Source organism: Pituophis catenifer, unplaced genomic scaffold (assembly GCF_029215685.1).
Source record: "Pituophis catenifer annectens isolate HBS135680 unplaced genomic scaffold, rPitCat1.0.hap2 SCAF_16, whole genome shotgun sequence".
Taxonomy (NCBI): Eukaryota; Metazoa; Chordata; class Lepidosauria; order Squamata; family Colubridae; genus Pituophis; species Pituophis catenifer.
The window spans coordinates 593,548-608,802 of NW_027256896.1; the positions used below are offsets into that span (position 1 = coordinate 593,548).

Sequence of the window (15,255 nt, forward strand, 5' to 3'; positions counted from 1 at the left end):
GTCACTTTTTTCAGTGCCATTGCAACTTTAAAGAGTCACTGAATGAATGGCTGTAAGTCTGGGACTATCAGTACAGAAAAGTGTGGGAATAATTGGTTAAACTATTCTCCATTTTAGCCTGCAAACTTCCTAGTCTCTGCAAGTTGCAGAATGTATCTGGTTCCTACCTGCTTGTTTAATCCTATGGAAGGAAGATCCTTTGATCCTTCTGTGGCCGGTGATGTCAGAAGGGAGGTCTCATTGATGGCTCTCCATCTTAGAAGATTGACTTACCTGTCATTCTTAATGTTCAAAAGCTAGATAAAACAATACTGGTCCAAAGGTTTTTTGCTCTAAGCAATAGTCAGGATTTTGCTAATTACTTATTCTTATGCTAATTACTGTAATAGAACAATGTTGCTAATACATTTTGTGTATGCAAGGCCATCTTTGCAGCAGTATAATGCCCATCCTTATGCATTTCAGATTGCTGTCCTACAGGGCATGAAAGCTGATATTGGGACACTCACAACATTGTGTGAGAAGACCGACAATGACATTCGCTCTTGTATTAACACTCTGCAGGTTAGTTGCATGGTTGGCAGATCCCGTTTTTCCCCATCTTGTAAATTGAAAGCAGGGATTAATGCCATACAAATGTTCTATTATTATTTGATCACCATGTTCATACCTTCATATTTAAAAGGTTATGCATAAACACTTCATTATTGTGATACTGTTGGGTCATTATAAAAAATGTGCTGCTTGAGAACGAGATAGGCAGCTCTAAAAGACAGACGCAGAACTCAAACTTTGCTGCATATCCATGAGGAGGAGAAGTTTGCCCATTTGGTGAAAGATTCTCAGACAGATGAACTTGGCGTCTTCTGCTCGCTCAGATTCTTCCTGAGCTAAGCTGGTCATGATCAGAATCTGACACTTTCCTTCCCTTCTCCACTCCACCCCATGTGACCCAGTCTCCTCTTATTCAAGTTCCTGTATAGCCAAGGAAAGAAAGAGCTGAATGTGAGGACAGTTCAGACTGCAACGGTTGGCTTAAAGGACCAGAACAAAGGGCTGTTTTCCATCTGGCAGGAGATCTTCCAGCTGCCCAAAGTGCGGAGGTGAGAAAGAATTGCTCTTGTGTCTCACTCAGCCTAAGACAGGAGGAGACCACTTGCAACCATTGTGTGCTGGTTAAGAAGTTTGACCCTCTTTAGCCCTACAACCTCAATGAAGTGGCCCTGAGCCAGGTGTGCTTTTCCAGCTCAACCTACCTTGCCAGGGTGGTAATTGGAGTAAGTGTGGAAGATGCACAATATAAATCATCCTTTACTGCCAGGGAACAAAAAAGAACCACCATCAGAAAGAGTAGCATTTTATTATCCATATGGATCAAAGCAAACCCAGTCATGCCTCCAGTTTTTAGTTGGCTGTATTTGCAAAACTGGCTTTTTTAATCTTGATTCTCTGAAACATCATTTAATTTTTAATACTTTGAAATTCTTTCTTAATCATTGTTTCTGAAGCCCACGGAACAGGTTTTGCTGAAATTTTTCAAGTTTGTATCCAGAGCTGTCCAATACAGAACTCAGAAGTTTTAAAACAAAAGTGCCTAAATCAGCATGGCACGGGATAACTGCTTGCATGCTGCAATACATTAAATTGCACAGGAATTTATCAGATATCCTCATTTGTGCAGAGAGACTTTAGGCCCTTTAAATACTTCGTTTTGGCAGGGAAAATAGCAAAATATACATCATTACATTGAATGCACTTCATTATGATATTTGAAGAAAGCTAGATACAACTTGGCTTTAAATGAGTCACAAATGATTAAGGAAGTTGCTTATTCTGTCACCGGATAATTGGGTCTGCACCCTTCAAGCCAAGACAACCCTGTTCTTTCTTCTGTGTGCAGTGTGAGGGCACTTTTCCATTGAGGTGCCAGACATTAACATGCCACAGCTACCAGGCTTGGGGAGCAGATAATTCTGTATTCAAACATTTATTATCCAGAGGACGGGCTTTGGGGTTTCTCTTCCAGTTTCCCCACTTTACTAAGGTAAAGCATTCAATTCATTATTTAAGAGATGGACTGTTCCTTAACTTAAATAACCTCGAAATGCCATTGACTGTCTTCTTTGCTCCTCCCAAAGAAACCAACCTCTGTGTTATTGCTTTCTTTTCCTTGCCAAGGAATAACTTAGGAACAGACCCTTCCCTTCCAGCCAGCCTTCTTCTTAGTGGAGCTGATGATGACTTTGGCAGAGGCGCAGGTCAGACAGCCATCAGTTCCTCCACTCAGCAGTTCCATCGCATTTTGCACCTCAGTGTTTCTTCAGGGGAATATGAAAAACTTAGCCAGGTACCTACCAGTATTTAGATTAAGTTCATTTCCACGGTTCAAACCTGTCTCCCATCTCACTAATTGTGTTTAGTTGCTGAAAGAGTTCTGTTGATTCATCTTTGGCAAAAGAGAGAGAGAGAGAAATTTATTAAAAAAATTCACAAAAATAAAAAAGCATGAAATAACATGACCCACCCCCCAAAAAATGATATTTTCCAGTGGCTGGTATCATAGAGCGAGATTTCCAACTCTACTATGTGGTGATCTTGGAAAATTTGGGGCCTTTTATTTTTCAGGGCTAAAGGCAAAATCAACCAATAAATACAGTTCTTCTGGGGTTTCCCAATCTTGAAAGGCCTGTTGAGTTCAGTCCATGCAAAGCCGTCCTGTTGTCTGTTGACCAGGTGCTCTTCCAGTTCAGCCAGGGGGGGAGGGGAGTCATCTCTGAGCAGTCTCCTGCTCAGAGACATGACTCCATTTTCTATTGGAGAGGGGATATTCCCTTGAGTTAGCAACAGATGCTTCAGGGATGAAGCTCAAATAAGTTGCTTTTATGGGAACATGAAAAAGAAGCTCTTACAGTACCAAATTCAGCTCTTGCAGAATCTAGAAATCCAGACATGTTTGAACACCAGCACCAGAGTTTGCATCTTTTTATCCCACCTTGTGTGGCAATAATTTGACTATTTGTGGCAATTTTTTTTTTAATTTGATTTATATGCCGCCCTTCTCCGGAGACTCAGGGCGGCTTACAATGCGTTAAGCAATAGCCTTCATACTTTTGTATATTTTATACAAAGTCAGCTTATTGCCCCCACAAACTGGGTCCTCAATTTACCTACCTTAGAAAGGATGGAAGGCTGAGTCAACCTTGAGCCTGGGGAGATTCGAACTAGCAGTAATTGCAGGCAGCTGAATGTTAATAACAGGCTTTTAGTCTGTTGAGCTATCCAGCTATCCATTCTCAATTGAGAACAGGGACCACTGTCTAGATTGGAATGGGGCAATTAACCACGGGAACATGGCTGTGCCTGCTCCACCACAGGGCCCTACCACAGCCGACCCACCACAGACATTCATTCTTGGTTGGCCCTCTGCCAGCGCTCCTTCCCAGCCAATGGTCTGCCAGTGCTCCTCCAACGCAGCTGCCTCCCAGGCGATTTGCCAAGGGATCCTTGTCTCTGGCCAGTCCACAGCGCAGGAGAAGTAACCGCACATCCCTGGTTTGCCTAACAATAATAATTTTGGGATAAACATCTTTTATTGTAGAGAAAAGCACTTAGTTTCGGAAACATAGTGAATCTTGACTCTTCTGTGAGAAACTGCTGTGAGAAACTGCTCATTTTTTAAAAAACGAACTTGTTTGGGGAGGAGGGAAGAGAAAGGAGAAAGGAGACGGCAGGAAAGGAAAAGACGGCTGATATTGGAATCCATTAGAAACATCATCCTAATAAGATCAAAGAAAACATATTGACTAGAAGAATAATTGCATGACAGGTTTATTAGGGGTTTATGCTTTTATTACAAGAAAACGTCTTTCTTTTAAAGAGGCTAATGTCAGCGTTCCAGAAGAACCCAACTCCAATTAAAAACTCCGAGACAGGCACATCTGGGAAAACCCGAATCTGAGAGTTCCGGGTTTTCCCTCAGAAAATCAACATCCCAAATCCAGCCCCTGCACCCCTCAGTCCATCACATGGCCCAATCACCATCCTTCCCATCTTGAGCCACCACTTCAACCACTCCTCCTCCAGATGCAGGAACAACCTGACCTTGACCAAAGATTATTACTACAAACCCTCTTATGTCTTAACTACAAACCCTCTACTAAATCCCCCCTCCTACTTTCCTTCTTGTACTACTGCACAAGAAGGTGGCAGCGTGGAAGCTTCCGGTGCTAATATGGCTTCCAAAGCTGACAGCTAATACATTCCCTTTTTGGGATTGCAACATATTTATTTTCACTGACGGCAATTACAGAAAATGTGCTTGGTCGGGGAAGCTATTGGGGCATGGTTAAGAGTTCCTTTTGCGAGAGGGGCCCTTCACATTTATCATGCCACTTCCTTGAGAGCAAACCAAGGATGCACCATGACTTCTCCTGCACTATGGACTGGCCGGGGATAAGGATCCTTGGATGTGGTTGCGTTGGAGTGCTGTCAGACCATTGGCGGGAAAGAGGCGCTGGCAGGGAGCAGTGTGTGATGGGTTGACTATGGTGGGGCCCTGCGGCAGAGTGAGTGCAGCCATGTTCCCCTGCTTAATTGTCCTACCTCCCATCTATACAATGGTCTAGGCTAATCTCGGACACTTCTGTTATTGCTGGCTTTACCCCGGCCCCGTTTCTTGCAGGGCTTGTACGACAACTTCCTCAATATGAAGGTGAAGGATTCCAGCTTGGATTCAGTCTGCTTGGCCTTGGAGTGGCTTGGCTTCTCTGATCTGCTGGGCAAGGCAATCCTGTGCAGCCAGAGCTTTCATCTGATGAGATACTTGCCTTTCCTCCCAGTTTCTTTCCACTTGCTCTTTGCTGCTTCCAGTATTCCCAGACTGACGTATCCGCACAGCCAACATGAGGTATGAATGGAGAGAAAACCATCAGGGACTGGCTAGGAAAAACAAAAAAGAAGTTTAGCACCAGTCACCTTCATGATCATGAAGTGGAGAACTGCCCTTTCCTCTCCTCTCTCTTTCTGATGTACCTGTTTCATGCCTCTTATGGACATGAGTCATAATTCAGAGATAAAAATTGCAGTTTTGCATGCTAATTCAGACAGTCTCAAGTTCAGTTTAGGTCTGAGAGGGAAAACTGCAGAAAACTCCTAAGTGCAAGATCTACTGAGTTGGTGTCAACTCTTCCAGATAGAGTGAAGAAGAAACAAATGCCACCAGAAAGATTAGAACCTCATTTTATTATAATAATCATGAAAGCCTACCAACATTTTTCCTTCTTTCTCTTTTATACCAAAGATAGTCAAGGTGGGGTAATCTTGACTTTCTTTCTCACACCTATCTGTTTTTCTGAACTACGTTCATGTTTTCCCAACAGATGTTGCATTTTTCCTCAAGGCTGTCTGTAGAAGGCAGCTTCTTAGGGAGGCTTTGACAGCCAACAAACCTTTTACAGCCTTTTGAGAGAAATTGCACTGTTTGTCAATATTCTGCATAATGGTGATGAAATCTCTTTGGAACTTTGCCTGCCTGCAAATGTTTCCTGTTCTTTTTCTCATTCAGGCTCTATCAAAACTGGCCCAGATGCATCACCTGGTAGATTCCATGATTTCTGGAATTGCACCCAACTCACGCAGTCGTATCAGACCTCAATCTTTTACCCTTGAAGCCCTTTGTCTTCTCTTGGAGATTATTTCACCAAAATTGAGACCGGTAAGAAAAACTCCTTCCTGGCGGATGGGAAGGGTTTCATAGGTCAAGACTGGCTGAACAAGCAACACAGTGGCTAGAGAGACAATAAGACCCAAATCCTTAGGTCAGAGACATAGCCCCTGCTTTGATCTCTTTTGTGTTCTGTAAGGCATGAATGAGAGCCAGTTCATGGTGGTGTAATCTTGCAGAAAGCCAGCTGGGTGATCTTGGGCCAGCTTCTCTCAGCAAGCAATGGCAAACCACTTCTGAGATCTTGCCAGGAAAACTGCAGGGACCTGTCCAGGCAGTTACCAAGAGTCAACAGTGACTCAAAGGCGGAAGCACATGCACACAGCATGCATACATGCATGAATGCAATACAATGCATTCTGGCAAGTGATGATAAACAATGCCAGCTGAAGCAAGAATGGAGAGCTGCTTACCGAGAAAGGCAGTTTTGTGCCAGTCTGCCTTGCCAATTATTTGTGTTTAATCGTCCTAGTTGCTCTTTTTTGTACTTTTTCCAAAATCTCAACATCTTTTTTGTAATGTGACCAAAACTGGAAGCAGTATTCCAGGTGTAGTTTTACTAAGGCTTTATAAAGCGGTACTAATATCTCACATGATTTTGATTCTATGCCTCTTTATAGAACCAAGGATTGTATTAGCTTTTTTGGCTGCTGCCACACACTGCTGGCTCATGTTTAAATGATCATCCACTAGGACTCCAAGGTCCCTCTCATGGTTAGCTGTTTTTGAGCGAGGTTTCACCTAATCTGTACTTGAATCTTTGGTTTTTCCTGCCCAGGTGTAAAACCTTGCTTTTCTCCACATTCTCCACACTGCGGTGATGCAGTGGTTAGAATGCAGTACTGCAGGCTACCTCTGCTGGCTGCCTGCAATTTGGCAGTTCAAATCTTACCAGGCTTAAAGTTAACTCAGCCTTCCATCCTCCCAAGGTGGATAAAATGAGGGCCGAGATTGTTGGGACCAATATGCTGACTCTGTAAACCGCGTAGAGAGGGCTGTAAAGCACTTAGACTTATACACTATTACTATTGTTGAATAGGGCCCATTGTTCAAGTCTGTCACAATCGTTTTGGATCCAGAGCTTGTCTTCTGAGGTATTGGCTATTCCTGCCAGCTTAGTGTCAGCTACAAATTTGATGAGTTCCCCTTCTGTTCCCTCATCTAAATCATTTATGAAGATATTGAAGAGTACTGGGCCTAAGATGGAACCTTGTTGGTACCCCACTGCTTACTTCCCTCCATGTAGACGTAGACCCATTAAGGACTACTTGATGAGTATGGTTTGTCAGCCAGTTACAAATCCAGCTGGTGGTGATGTTGTCTATCACACATTTTTCTAGCTTACCAAGAAGTAGGTTGTGGTCTAGTTTGTCAAATGCCTTGCTTAAGTCTAAACATTATGTCCGCAGCATTTCACTAGTCTACTAATTTAGTCGCTTTGACAAAGAATGAAATAGATTGGTTTGGTATGATCTGTTTTTAACAAACCCGTGCTGACTAGTTATAGCTGTTTCTAGATGTTCACAGAACTGGTTTTTTATTATTTTTTCCAGTATCTTCCAGGTATTGATGTTAGGCTGATTGATCTGTACTTTCCTGGGTCTGTTTTTTTTTTTTTTCTCTCTCTCTCTCTCTCTCTTTTGAAGATGGGAACCACATCAGTTCTTTTCCAATCCTCTGGTAGTTCCCCAGTGCTCCAAGATTTTTTAAAGATATGATACAATGGTTTTGAGATGACATCTGCCAGCTCCTTCAGAACTCTGGGATGTAACCCATCAGGTCCTGGTGATTTATATTCATCAAGGCCAGACAAGTGTTCTCTTACCATTTTCTTGCTTATTTTAATTTTTATTTCTAGTCTGTCTTTTACAGTTATGTTTTTGGTAGGTTGAGTAGGTTTGTGTGAAGACCGATGCAAAGAATAAGTTAAGCAGCTCTGCTTTCTCTCTGCTGCCCATTACTTCCTTGCCATCTTCTCTCTTTAGTGGACTGACTGTTTCCTTGACTTTTTTCTTGTTATTTATAAATAATTAATAATTGCTATCTGTTGAATTCCAGAACTTTCCTATTTTTTAATCGAATTTTAATATGGTGTGAAAAATAATTATAAATCATTAACCTAATAATCATGACCTCATGATGATTCATTCTGTATAAATTGTAGTATTGACTATTAATTTGATGGCTTTAGTGGAGGAAAGATCCGGTAAAACCTGTTGGCACTGGAAGACTCCATGATATCTCCATCCCTCCAAATGCCCCTTTTGGAGAACAGTCATGGGAGGAGGCCCGGCCTCCTCTGTCTCCTGCTTGCAAGCATCCAGACAGCATAGTTTCCTTGCTGTGAAAATCAAGACACTGGACTAATTGAGCAGATCCCTTTCGATGTCCCTAAGACATGGCAACTAACTTGAGCAGCTTTCAAACAGGATGATTGGATGGATGGATGCATGGACGAAGCCTCTACGTTATCTCCAGATCAAGGACAACTCTCCCCAAATAAGAGCCTTGGTGGCGCAGCAGACTAAAGCACTGTTAAGTAACACCAGCTGCCTGCAATTACTGCAAGTTCAAATCTCACCAGGCTCAAGGTTGACTCAGCCTTCCATCCTTTCGAGGTAGGTAAAATGAGGACCCGGACTGTGGGGGCAATAAGCTGACTTTGTATAAAAAAGAACACCGTTTGGGGGGGGGGGCGAAAGCCCTACTAAGCAGGTATATACAAAAGTATGAAGGCTATTGCTTAACGCATTGTAAGCCGCCCTGAGTCTCCGGAGAAGGGCGGCATATAAATTGAACCAATAAATAAATAAATAAATGTTACTGAGGCGAGATGGAGGAAGAGAGGTGAGGTTCTCTGCCTCCTGCTTGCAAGTCCCTCAGAAGCTGGATGGTGGGAGAAGCAAAATGCTAAATGAAGACGGAGCTTGGGATGATTCATTCTTCTTACCTCCTTAGGTGAACACACAGCTGTACAGTCAGAAGGAAAAAGAGCAGCTGTCACAGCTGATCAATGTTATGCTGACATACAATCTTACCTACCATCAAGAGTGCACGCCAGAAGGCCAGTACATCTATAAGCTTGACCCGTAAGTACCACCTTTTCAGGTAAGTTTTGCATGTTTCAAAATTGTTCTCCCTGGAAACGCAACATCTGATGCAAGAGTAGCCTGCAGTACTGGGTCCCTTGTGAAAATCAGACACGCCAGTGGTGTTGCTGCTGGGGCCCGCTGTTTATAGTGTAGAAGAACCGGCTGATCAAATGCTTCATATTCAGAGACACCAATGCTATTTCAAGCTATCAAATGGGATGGTTGAGTCCTAGTTCCCTGGGCTCCCTGAGGATGGAAAACCAACCCCGCGGAGAAATCCCTTTGGTTTCCAGGGTTGTGCATGCAGGAGTTTTATAAAGACTGTGTTCAAAAGTGGCGCCTCATAGCTGGAATCTGAAAGTGGTTGGGGTCTATTCCATCAGTTCAGCTGCACAGTTGACCCACCCTAGAATATTTCACACACATAGGGATTAACCCATAGATTTCTGGATATTTGGCAGGAAGGGCTCTGATGACCTTATTGTGCAGGTTTGGGTGTATTTCCAGCTCTGAATAGCTTTACAACTCCTTTTTCAATAGGGTTTACGAAACCTCATTGTGACCCAAATGCCAAATTGTATTCAAGTGAAAGTGTGGGTGTGAAAGGGGGTGGTTTGCTTTTAACGTGCTTTGGGTCTTGTTTCCTTTTACAATAATACTGCTGCCTCGGCTACAAACCCCAGGAATGTGGAAGAGGTTTGTAGGTTTCCCGATCTCCCATTTCGGAAACCGCTGACTTACCAGGCCAAACAGCTCATTGCGCGAGAGATCCAAGTGGAGAAGATGAGGCAGATGGAGGCTCCTCACCAGGTATCATATCCACTTGGGAAGCCCCTGGGCACCCCTGGCTGGCTGGCTTGGTGATCGGTTCTGAGGAGCTAGCAGGTCACCAGGCTCGTCTTACAAACGCACCTTTGGATCTGGTCTCAAAGTGCGAGATGCCCGTGCTTGCTTGCTGGCTGGCTGGCTGGCCTTTGGTGGCAATTCAGAAGAGCCAAGCTCTTGTTTTATTGCCTCATTTGCAAACAGGGAATCCAAAGCAGTTGGCTGCACCTGCCCATAACCACTTCACATTCCCCACCATGGAATTATTATTCATTTTGATACAATAGCCAGAGGGCTTCTGAGAAGAAACGGGGGGGGGGGGGGAGGGAGGCAGTTAAAAAAAGGCAGGGGGATCTTTTTTTGCCCATCCCATACCTTAAATCTGCCACTAACTCCCAGGTGTAGCCCCCAAAGTGATCTGTGATGCATTAAAAGAGAACAAATACTTTTAATTTGCTCTTTTAAAAAAATAAACAATTTGGGGAAAATACAATTTAATGGGGGCATTTTGGAATTGATCATAAACATTTAAATTTTAAGCAAATTTTAAGGCTAACAGTTGAAGATTGCATACAGCTCTGATAAAACTGATGTGATTTTCCCCTTGTTTCATTCTTCCCCCTCCTAAACACCCCAGTGTTTCTCTACCCTCCCTCAGGCATTGGAGGCCAGATCACTCCCCACAGAAACCAGCCATAAAACGGGGGCAGGTGGAGAGCGGCGCAAATCCAGGATCAGGAACCATGAGCAAAGTCTTGACCAAATTGTGAAGAGAGCGACAGTTGAGGAAAAGGTGATAACCATATATAAGAACTAGAGGGGCAGAATGGTGCAGTATTGCAGAGTTTGGCCAAAGTATGTATGGACTTGTGAGGCAAATTGTGTATAAAAGAAAGGCAACACTTTCTTTGGCCTGAGAAACCACATGAACTGCACGGTTAATGATTCTGGAATACATTGCTAGGCAGTCTTGGAAAGGAGCTTGAGTTGAAGAGCTGTCAAAACATCCACTAAGTAAGGAAGCTGGTTCATGAAAAATTGCAAATGAGAAACATGACTTCAGCCCCCCAATTCTAGTATATATTTTTTTTAATTGGTGATTTTTCATCCACTCAGACTAGCAAAGTTGCTGGTATAGATTGACCAGTTCTCAGAAAACCTGGCCATGCCAAGGATGTATTCACAGGCTTAGAACAAGGTTGGAAGTATTGACATGGTAGCCTTGAGGAGAATGGAGTGATCCAAGTTTGTAAAGATGTTACTTGTAGAAATCAGTGGCCATTTTGCCAGTTGGTCAACCAGTTCTGACAAAATGAAGACCGTGAAGTAAGGAACCAGTCATAACCCCTGATTCACCCAAGGAGGAGGAAGGGTTTGTTCCAAAGCACCTGAGGGGCTTTTGTCTTCCTGGTCTTTTTTCCAACAAATGTGCCTAAAGCCACCCATTTTGTCTAGAAACAACAGTGGGGTCTAGGTGGAGTCCCGGGAGGATTTGGGAATGAAGATCATGAAGCTAAATTGAATTTAGCCTTGTATCCTGTCAATTTCCCATTTCGTTTTATTGTTGAAAAATGTAGAGAAATTCAGTAAAGAAGGTGCCAAATCAGGCTCCTTGGTGCCCTAGGGGACATCCAGGCTCTGGCAGAGATTGTGAAATAGCTGCAGCCTGTAGATTTTTTTCTGCTCTTTGAGAAGAGTAAACCTTTTGAGTAGGGGGGGAAAGAGTAATTGCTGATGATCTCTGCTTCCCTCCCCCTCTCCCCTCAGCCAGAAAGAGACTTCTTTGGCCAGGTCATCTTCAAGAAAAAGACAGCCCCTCCATCAGGTAAGATTGGGGCTGAAGGGAAACATCCTGTCCCCTCCTCTGGGGAAATGATGGGCTAAAGTATGGTTCAGCTCCCCTGTCAGACTGAATTGAAATGTCTCTTCAAGGAAATAACCCTCATGGAGAAGAGGGGATTGTTGGGTGAGCTCTTTGTCCTCTGCAACAGGGTGGGATACTCTCTCTGTTACTAAAGCATACTGAGAATAAATTGGAGAGAGCCAGTCCTTCCTGGCTTCCTTGGTTGGCCATAGCAGCATTCACTGGGTTTGAAAGTGCTTTCAATTTGCAGCACAGAAATTGTAGTAGTTTTGAGCTGTGGCCTCGAGTGAAAGGATTGCTCAGCCCCAGGAAACCAGAAAGCCCACCTTGATTCTGGGTTCCCCAAAAGGGGGGACAGCAAAGGTTGTGGATGAGATTTCAGCAGTCAATATACCCTGCAACCATAAAGTAGTATTTCCTGAATCCTCTCCATGATGATTTCCTTGATGAGGGTGTGACATTGTCCAGATGAGGGTTGTATCAGTCGGATCTGATGCTGGCTGAGTCATAATTTTTGACCACTCCCCTTGCTCCGCCCCTTTCATGCTCAGTTTAGACTCAGTCGGCCTGAGAGAAACATCTCCTACAGATCTGGCTATACAGCCCAGGTCTGTTCAATATCACAGAATTGTAAGTCTTTTTGACCACCTTTTTATTTCTCTAGTTTAAAATTGTTACTTCCCCTTTAAATTTTTTTCCCCCCTTCTATTGTAGCCTGCCGGTTTTGCCTTGCTAGAGCGTCCTAAGCTGCCAGGCTTTGCTTCGCTCCTGGCGGCGGCCATTTTGAAAGCCCCATTTTAAAAGGGAACTTTTTTCCTTTTTCTTTTTCCTGTCTTTTTTGGGGGGGATTTTTTTGATCTATCCCACCAACGATTGTTTAAGGGGCCCTAGACCACAATACCACCAACAATAATAGCGATTCCCTAATTTTAAGGGAAATCGCCAAATCGGGCCGCCGCCCACGCTACAGCGATCCCAAAACCGCTGATCAGCTGTAGAGCGGTTAATTGAAGCGCCGCGGCAATTTTAAAAGGAAATTTTTGCCGCTTTGCCACCAACGAGTCTGCAAGTTTGGGGGAGGCAGCAAGCTTCTTCTTGCCTCCCCCTGTGGCATTTCCAGCCAGTATTTTTTATTTTTTTCTCATCGTGGCTGTGGGGGCGCTGAGGAGGTCCGTTTCTAGGCTTGCCTAGACAGATACCTCCGGAGCAGAGTTTCCTCCTGCTCAAGTGTGACCTGGCAGCCATCGTGCTTAACGCCAGAGTCGTTGCCATCTCAAATTTCAACCACGTGGCGAAACTGAAACCAAAAGCTATTTCTCCAGTCGACATCGTGGTCGCAGTGAGTATACTAAAGATGGCGGATCGCTCTTCCCATGGGGAGGAAAATACTATGTACACTGGGAAGAAATCAACTTCCAAACGTAAGCACCTTTCTAAGCCTGAGGAGAAGGATTTAACAAAGAGGCATAAATCTCTAGAAAAGCAAGTTAGTGAGGTGCCTGCAACTGAGCCTGGTAAGGGGACCCCCCCCATCTACCCCCCCTCCTCCCATTTCAACTGTTAGCCAGGCCTGGTCTTCGGAGGGAGAGGGTAATGTTCTTCAACAAGACCAAAGCAATTTGCAAAACCCCTTTGCAAGTCAATTAATGACCCCTGCAACTCCTGTATTTGGTGGGCATGCAGCTGCAGCTGCTTCAACAGGTGAATCCTCTATGCCTGTGCTAACCCCCGAAGATCCTTTAAAAAATGTGCCAGAAGGATTGAGAATTCTGATTGAACAGGCCATTGCTTCTAGAATGGCAGCCAATATTCATGGTCACCACTCTGGCTCTGCTATTTCAGAGCGATCTGCCCGTATTAGAATTTCTCCTGCAGTCAGTCTTACTGGCTCTCATTCTCCTGCAGCCTCCAGAGTTAGTGAAGCCTTTGTGTTTGAGGAAGAGAGACATTCTGACCTATCAGATGATGAGGGGATAATCCAAGATCAACCTGCCTTTACAGGATTATTTCCCCCCAATAAATTCAAGTCTTTATTGCATAAGGCTCGCTTAACAGCCGCCTTAAAGGAAGATGAATACTTTCAAGAGATGCAGGAGGCTCAAAAGGGTGGACTACAGGGACCTTTTTCTGAGCCCCCCCCTGAACTTTGTTATGTACCAACTCCACAACTGTTCATAGACGTGGTAAAGAAACAGTGGGCTGGGCCTGCAACCATGGCATCTGCACATGGTTCAGATAAGAAATATTATGCTGTTGCTCCAAAGTTTGCTCAACTCTTGCAAGTTCCACCTGTAGACAGTCCTGTAGCGGCCCTTTCCTCTTCTTCTTCATACGTAACTGGGGATACTTCTGAAGGTCTAAGGCCAGAAGACAAAAAGTTAGAATTTCTGTTTAAAAAGAACCATCAGGCCTCGGCATGGCCAATTCAATCAGCTTCATCAGCCTCATTTTTTAATAGAACTACCATCCTTTGGCTTCAACAGTTACAGGCAAGGGTACCCCCCAGTGAGGTTCGCCTTCATCAGGATATTAATAAAATCATTGCTGCCACTCAATTTTCGGCTGATGCAACCTTGAATTCAGCCAAATTTGCATCCAGAGCCTTAGCCTCTACAGTTTCAGCCCGCAGGATGCTCTGGCTTCGCCAATGGCCTGCTGACCTTAAGGCCAAATGGCGCTTGGCTACAGCTCCATATTCTGCAAACAAACTATTTGGGGAATCACTTGACCCTCTTCTTGTAGAGACACGGGACAAGCGAAAAATTTTGCCCTCAACATACAAACGGGCTGAAGGACGACCCTCTCCATATTACAGAAGGCCTTCCTTTCGTTCCTACCCCCAGGGAGGCCCCTCCAGGCAGGAATATCTTCAGGGATCCTATCGATCCTCGGACCGTCAATATTTTCGGGACAGGAGCAGACAATTCCAGCCCAAACGGTCCTTTCGGGGTTCTGGTTTCCGCCAGTCCCGCAGTCGTAAGTGACTCACTACCAAATCCTCCAGTAGGGGGTCGCCTGTCCCTCTTTGCGGACAGGTGGGAAAGGTCATCTTCAGACCTTTGGGTTCTTTCAGTTGTGAAATTCGGCCTCCCCCTGGAATTTCTCTCCAGGCCTCCAACCCGCTTTCTTCAATGTCCAACTTCCAAAAGCGAATCCAGACGTCAATTAATGAACCAAGCAGTTCAGCACCTACTACAGATTCACGCCATAGAGGAGGTCCCCCACGATCAATGGAAACAGGGGTATTATTCCATCCTGTTCGTAGTTCCAAAGCGGTCAGGGGGGTGGAGAGCCATTCTGGACTTAAAAAATCTCAACTCATACATAGTGTATCACAGATTCAAAATATGTTCACTAACCTCTATTCTTCAAGGGATTCGTCCCAACGATTTTCTAGTTTCCATAGACCTCATGGAGGCTTATCTTCACATTCCCATCCTGCCAAAGCATCGACAGTATCTCCGATTCAGCTATGCAGGAAAGCATTTTCAATACCGGGCTCTTCCCTTCGGACTGGCATCTGCACCAAGGGTCTTCACAAAGGTCCTGGCGGTGGTGGCGGCTCACCTGAGACAACAACCGGTAAGGATCCAGGCTTACCTGGACGATATTCTGATTCAGGCTCACTCTCAAGAGCAAGCCTTACACGACCTACACCTCACGATTCAAACCCTGAACGACCATGGGTTCTTGGTCAACTACAAAAAAAGTCAGTTAGTGCCAGTCACCAGGATCACCCATCTTGGCGCCAT

At 44.4% G+C, this 15,255-nt stretch overlaps 1 protein-coding gene across 14 annotated transcripts in view; it reads left to right on the forward strand.

Annotated features, from left to right (window-relative positions):
* CHTF18 (chromosome transmission fidelity factor 18) overlaps nucleotides 1-15,255 on the forward strand; it is a 53,198-nt gene that overhangs the window by 30,830 nt on the left and 7,113 nt on the right. For 4 of the 14 annotated variants that reach the window (XM_070955277.1, XM_070955284.1, XM_070955281.1 and 1 more), the window contains 9 exons: nucleotides 466-564; nucleotides 973-1,103; nucleotides 2,179-2,347; nucleotides 4,682-4,906; nucleotides 5,564-5,713; nucleotides 8,681-8,811; nucleotides 9,498-9,624; nucleotides 10,277-10,432; nucleotides 11,411-11,464. In XM_070955277.1, the coding sequence (XP_070811378.1) occupies nucleotides 466-564; nucleotides 973-1,103; nucleotides 2,179-2,347; nucleotides 4,682-4,906; nucleotides 5,564-5,713; nucleotides 8,681-8,811; nucleotides 9,498-9,624; nucleotides 10,277-10,432; nucleotides 11,411-11,464 (1,242 nt within the window). Of the gene's footprint in view, nucleotides 1-465; nucleotides 565-972; nucleotides 1,104-2,178; nucleotides 2,348-4,681; nucleotides 4,907-5,563; nucleotides 5,714-8,151; nucleotides 8,341-8,680; nucleotides 8,812-9,497; nucleotides 9,625-10,276; nucleotides 10,433-11,406; nucleotides 11,465-15,255 lie in introns of those variants that run through there. The other 10 variants (XR_011601090.1, XM_070955282.1, XM_070955283.1 and 7 more) reach the window with 9 other exon arrangements.